The sequence below is a fragment of the Vicia villosa genome, linkage group LG3, assembly GCF_029867415.1.
Source record: "Vicia villosa cultivar HV-30 ecotype Madison, WI linkage group LG3, Vvil1.0, whole genome shotgun sequence".
Lineage (NCBI taxonomy): Eukaryota > Viridiplantae > Streptophyta > Magnoliopsida > Fabales > Fabaceae > Vicia > Vicia villosa.
Genome location: NC_081182.1, coordinates 167,563,134 through 167,570,158, shown reverse-complemented (window position 1 = coordinate 167,570,158; position 7,025 = coordinate 167,563,134). Strand labels below are relative to the sequence as shown.

Here is a 7,025-nt window from a genome sequence, read left to right as displayed (position 1 = left end):
TTTCAATTAAAATTCATTTTTAACCCTTATAATTTATTTTAATTTAAAATGAAATAATTATATATTAAATATCTTTTATGTCATTTTACATTTATAAGTTAATTGAACCGCTAATTTTACCAAACACTTCAACGAGCTTATAAGCTATCAGTCTCAACCATCCGCTATAAGCTATAAGTCATGAGTCATCAGCCACCAGTCATAAGCTATAAGCTATCAGCTAACTTATCAGTCAACCGCTATTTTTACCAAACAGACCCTTAAAGGACTTATATTTATAAGATTTTGTGTGTTCGATTTGAAGTTTACAATTGTATTTTAATTAAATTTAGAATTACAAATGCACTTTTTTTTATTAAAAACTGTTTTTATTAATGGATTTAAGTTTGAATTTTTTTTTTAAATATCGGAAATCTTCTGCACGTAACTATTGAAACTAATCTTTCGAGTCAGAAAAAATCTCAATAAACAACAAAATTCCCCCTCAAAAGAATTTAATATTGGTGCATATCCAGAACATAGTTTGTGGAAATATTTTCATTTGACAAAATGAAATTTATTTGACTTATAATACCCAAAAATATTTTTGGAAACAATTCAACATTAAATAAAAATAAGTGCTTATGTAGTTACACCTCCAAGGGCATTTTTGGAAACGCGCATGGTGGGTGAGAATCCGATGAGAGATTTCCTAAATTTTTCTGAACCTAAGCTAACAGAGGAAAATAATACTTAAATTTTTATTAAGATGAAAAACACAGATAAGGAAAAAAGAGTGAAAAGGGAGGGGTACATAGCTTGCTAGATGCATATTACAGAAACAAGGTCTATCTCTCTCCCATTGATATGTTGAATGCAACAGAGTCAAATGATTCCATCAAAACACAATCTCAGTATTTCAGTTAGTCTTGATAAGAAGCTGAGATCTATTGTATCTGTTCTTTCTGTGTGAATTGAACTGAATTGAAGATTTCTTCCGCGCAACTTCCTGCCAAATCATGTTCACTGCATCCCCGGGCTGGGATGGATATTGATACTCGTAGTGGTGCGTAATCTCCTTCAATCTTTCCCACATCTTGGTCCATTCCTCGCGCTTGATTTTATGAAGGAATTTCAACAGGTAGCCTTTCTTTATGGCATCAGCGGCGCGAACAAACAAGGAAAACTCAGAGTAGTCCAAAACATCTTCGTAGGGTAGCTCAATTTCATCACTGATGATCACGGGAACACAATGGCTTACTATGGCATCAAAGAGTCGATTGGAAGATGGAGTATCTCCGGCTATGTTAAGGCAGAATTTGGACGTCGACATGCCCTGGCTTGCCTGATTAACACCGTTTCCTCCTATGCTTCCGAATGCAAAATGCACATCTTTCTCATCTTTGAGAAGGTAATACAGTTCTTGACGAATTACTCCTCCCTAAAGTTTCAACATGATAGTTAATAAATTAAGTGAAGAAAAATTCACACGGCACGTCTAGAATATGCTAAAACTATTAAGCGAAGTAGTATTGATAGAAAATACTTCAGAAAACACGTCAACACAGTGATTTTCACAAATCAATATTACAGGATATGTTATAGTCTATGAAGTGTGAAACTTCAGAATAAGAACATATCCGGTATCTGACATGTATCAGTGTCTCGGACGTGTACATTGTCTGTCAGTGCATCATAAGTTATAGTTTCCAATAAATTGATCCTTATTTATCATGTTCTCAATATATCAATAGATGTCAAAGGAAACAGGTAAAGAAATTGTATCACCTAACAGCAATAGAAATTTTTCATTATAAACTAATAGCGCATCAAACAAATATATCACAAGTGTACCAAAAAAACTTACATCTTTTCTGTATATCGCCCCCTGGAAATACACAAGTGTGGATCGTTCGTCATATGAAGGTGATTCTGCTCTTGGAATAGTACTCACCAAATGTTTATAGGGAGCTACTATATCTTTCTTGATGTTTGCTAACTCAGCAGGATACCTTCCGAAATCTGCAAGCACAAGCATAGCAGAAGCCAAGTTTCTTCGCGCATCCAACAAGCTGTTAGGATGGTGAGCTACAATCAGATGATTCTTCCCACCTGCACGTTTCCATTCTTTGCGCCCTCTCAAGAAACGTACCAATCTGTCTTGCAACATTTTGTTAACACTAACTTGTCCCTCCCCTTGAACCTTGGAATGCCGATTGTAACTCAGAGAAGAGAAAAACGGAACGAAGATTATATCTGCTTGAGTTGAATTCCGAACTCTAATTGCAGTACAAGGCCGACCAGTTTTTGCATTTTCTGATGATAGAATATCAAGTGTGAGCCAATATTCAATACTGTGCTGCAAATTAAGTCCCCCGGGATAACGTGGGACACGACTGGGGTTATCCACATTAGGCCATGTTTGATTTACACTTCCCTTCCAACCCAATAACCCGAAGTGAAATTCCGGAGGCAAGTCATACATGAATACTTTCAATAGAGCCCGATTCGGGTCACATGCCATATTCATTTCTTGTTCTACAGAATGTTCTCTCTCGCTCGAATTGGAAACTTTCCAATCAGATTCTCTAGGTTTCAACTTTTGAAATTTTAAATCCTCAGAAGAATCGGTAGGGAGCACGATTTGTTCCCTCTTGAAATCGGGTGTAAAGTAAAACGATGAGTTATTGACAATGATAAGCTCCAAAACTGATCTAGGTATAAAAGAATGACTACTAAACTGAAGTAGGAAAAGAGAAGACAGAACCAAAAGGAACATAGAAATAAGCATCACACAAAACATTAACCTAGAGGGAACCATACTCTTCTCTGACATAGCTAAAGATTAAAGCCCAACAAAACAACCTTAAACAAAACACAACCCAAATCTGATACTAAATTAAGAGGATAAACACAGAAACATAACAATTGATCACGAAGTTCGACCAATTGCGCAGAGACAAAATAAGATAAATATGCTCAAAGGGTATATGATATTTCCTCAAACACACAGCACATATAGTTCCTCAATCTGTATCCATAGCTCAAATAACTATACCCAATAACCTACTAGTGACTTCTTAACCTTCAAAATTATTGGAGAAGATCTCAAAAGGGTTTCATGTAAATTGATTTAACAAACAGAAATCAATTGAAAAACTCCAACTTGTTGAAATTCAACCTGGGTTGACCCAATTCAAAGCTAGTAACAAAAAAAACAAACACCAAAAAAAAGTATGAGCTTCAGCATTCAACAAGTAAGCATTCATAAATTGTTTGAACAGAACAAAATTGAAGAGGAATTTGCATCTGGGTAGTGAAGAATTGATGATACCTGGTGATGATAACTGAGATTGATGCAAAGCGCTCACTTCATCAAAGTACAGTAAAAAAGGAAGAAACTTTATTGATAAGAGAGGATTATGTTATGTTAAACAAGTAAGCTCATTGAATGTATACTATTTTCGTCGCAATTTTCTATCTTTATATTTAATTTTTTTTAAAAACAACAAATTTTACTAAAATATTGGCTTAAATATATAATGAGTTTGTTTTAGATTTGTTTTTTTTTTTTAAATGACTTTCTTTTAAATCAATTGGAGATTTTAGGTGAGTTTGTTTTCAAATTTAAACATTTAGAGATTTTAGGTGAGTTTCTTTTCGTTTTTAAAAAAACATTAAAAAAATTCAGAGTTAGTTTAATATTATAAAAATTATTTTTTTTAAAATGGAAAGCTTCTAAATTTAAATGTTTTGTTTAAAGAAAATAGATTTTAAAAAAGCAATTAAAGGTATGTTTGTTTTAATTTTTTTTTTTAAAAAATTATTTTTCTTTTAAAATATTAAAAATAAATTTAAATTTGTTTTGTATTAATTAAAAAACTAGCATTGATATCCTCTAATATAAATATATATTATTCAATCTTAAAACATATTTAAAATAATAATTTTATTAATATATATATATATATATATATATATATATATATCTTAAAATTAATTCCTACGAAAATTATTTGAAATTATTCAAATTTAAGAAAATTTTGGAGTTTTAATATCCAAAATAAAAGTTTAATAATAACTATCCGTAAAAAAAAAACAGCAATAAATATTTAAATAAAAAATTTATTTGAAGTTTTTAAAAGAAAATGTAAAATTTTTTAATTAAAATATGTAACACTATAAAAAATAATTAAAAAATAAACTGAAATAAATGTGCTCTAAATTAATTTTACATTTTAAAGTTAATTATTGTTTTTTTGTCAGTTTATTTGAAAAAACATTTTTTAAAAATAATCTATAACAAACATATATGTTTAAAGCCTAATTAATCATAAATATAGAAAGAAAATAAAAATATAACAAAATAAAAAATTGAATAAATATGAAATAATAAAAATAAGATAAATATTTCTCTTATTATTATTTGATGTGGATAAAATTACAAATAAAATTATTTTTTGTTTTATTTTTTATAAATACTTTGTAATGACTTAATAGAATCTATGTTACAAATGAAAGGTTCGTTTTTTATGTTATAATTATTTGTATATTATTGTATATTTTTGTGTAAAAAAATTTATAAATAAATTTTTTTAAAAATGGTCAAATGAAAATTTTATTCAAATAGTTATTTTTAAAATATTATTGTAAATATTTTATCAATTTATTAAAAAAATTAAAATCAAAATTTTCACAAAAATCACTTATTTTTAAAGTTATTTCAGATAGTTTTACATAAAAGCCATTTATGAGATACAAATTTTAAATAAGACTGTGATTTTAACAATCTTTTAATTTTTAATATTGTATCTTTATATTTTATGATGTCAAATTTAATTTTTTTTTAATTTATAGAAAACGAATTTAAGAAACCTATATATTTTTAAAAATATTTTTATAGAATCCATTTTTTAATATACAAAAAAATTCATTTTTTTAAAATTAAATTAAAGGTTTTCAAGATTACCTTGACAAACAATTATATATTTTTTTAAAATTTTTTTCAAATGTATTAAAATTTAAAAGTAAAAAAAAAAAACTCTAACATGAGTAATATCACCTGAACTAAAGAAACCATTTATACAAAGTAATTTCAATTTTAAAAAAAAAAACATGAGTAAACAAAAGATAAGATATATTATACGTAAGTGATAAAACTATATTTAATTTTAGAAATATTATTAATGTTTACATTTTTTAATTTTTAGTAATAATTTTATTGTTAAATATTATAATTTCAATAAATAAACTAGTCATATTTTTAATTTAATATCAAATTTTTTGTTTTTTTTAATGATTTTAACTTTATCTTTTACCAAATGTTCAGTTTGCTCCTAGTATATTTAATTTATTTTTTTTAAATGTTGAACGTTAGTTCTTCTATTATTCAATATTGCATATCAAAGTTCAAGCACCAATGTTAAAATTTCCTAAAAATATGATTAACTATTTATGAAAATTGGCCACATATTTTGTCAGAAGGTGAGACTTTAAAAGAGGTGTTAGTGATTTATATTTTTATTCTAGTAGGAACAAAAAGATGTTAAAGGGCAAGAAAATAATGTTTTATTTTATAAAGAAGATCGTGGCTTGTGAATGGGTTATATTCTGTGTAAATCTTACCAATGAAGATAGAAAGCACATGAGAACTTTTGGTATACATGTGGATAAACATTTAACAATAAAGATAGATATTAAAACGAATTAAAAAATAATAAATTTTGAGAATTTCTTAATCCACTCTATGTTTTTTTTTACGCATCACGTGAATTTTCAAAAATGTTTTTGGAAATCGGAAATACATTTTCGCGACGCATCAAAACCTTAGAAATTGGGGTTTTGGTGGACGAGATCCTATGTAATAGCTTTAAGCTAACTGAAAATACAACTATGGGTAGGAACTGGAGATGTATTTCTGGAAGCGCCGCAAATTCAGATGAATTTTTAAGACTGAAGAACGTTTCCACGCAGAAACAAACCAGAAATGCACTTACGGTATAGAACCAGAGATGCATTTCCGATTCGTGTTGCCACTTAAACGCGCGCTGCCTCTTCCCCTTCCTCATTTCAGAAATATTTTCAAAACACAAAAACCACTCAAACCCTCTCAACCCCCATTGTATCAAAATCATCCGATTTTGCAAAAAGTTCATCAAGAATCATCAAGCATAAGACAAGGTTTAGTGTTCAACCAGATTGAAACAAGAAAATTCATCACTTGTAAGTTGTTTTTGAACTTTTTGGAGAATATGTAATTTTATCTACAAACTCTATTTTAGGGTCTAAAATTCAAGTTTTTTTAGTGTTTGCAAGCTTAGAAGTCAAAATACACATTTTATTTATGTTGTTTTTACGATCAATAACCGGTTTTTTAAGGTCTTGGTGGTTGAGCTTCGCCATTGACGAAACTGAAAAGTTGCAGGTAGTACCGGAGATGCATTTTCGGTTTTGTCCAACGTTTCATCAAAAACCGGAAATGCATCTCTGATTTTATGTTGTCTGCATTTTTTCATTTGTATTGAGTCTGATTTTTATTATTAACGTTTGTTTCGTTATTCTATAGGAGAAATGGCTTATGAGAGAGCTTCTAGACTGAGACATGGCAGGCTTACACATCACGCTTCTATGCATAGGGAAAGGAGTCAGGCATCCCAGATTCCTGCATCTGGACAGGTTGTGCTGGATGCGTCTGCATCCCAGGGTGATCCTATTTCTACACCTACTACATCTTCCTCCCGTAGCAGAAGAGGTTCTTCAGTTCAGTCCCCGCCTCCGTCCTCCCGTAGACGCATGTCGTCACCTATAGTATTTGAGGTAGGAGAGACATCTGACTCCCACCCGAGACATAGCCAGAGACATAGCAGGCTGAGGCGGCATCTGCGGTACCTCAGGCCCAGGCAGCTGAGGTGGCACCTCAGGGTTTTGGAGGAGGGCCTTTTGATTTGTCATTGCTGCCTCTATACACAGGTCATGTTGCTCGACATATTTAGGATTGAGAGGTATAAATTTATAATTGTTGTTATAGTTAATTTTGTTGATAGAAA

At 29.9% G+C, this 7,025-nt stretch overlaps 1 protein-coding gene across 1 annotated transcript; it reads right to left on the bottom strand.

Annotated features, from left to right (window-relative positions):
* Window positions 1–718: 718 nt before the first annotated feature.
* Window positions 719–3,437, bottom strand: LOC131662569 (probable arabinosyltransferase ARAD1). Its single transcript, XM_058932383.1, has 3 exons — window positions 3,314–3,437; window positions 1,847–3,181; window positions 719–1,420 (listed from the first exon to the last, which is right to left on the bottom strand). The coding sequence occupies exons 2-3, from the start codon at window positions 2,813–2,815 to the stop codon at window positions 899–901; spliced, it is 1,491 nt and encodes a 496-aa protein (XP_058788366.1). The 5' UTR covers window positions 2,816–3,181; window positions 3,314–3,437; the 3' UTR covers window positions 719–898.
* Window positions 3,438–7,025: the final 3,588 nt, after the last annotated feature.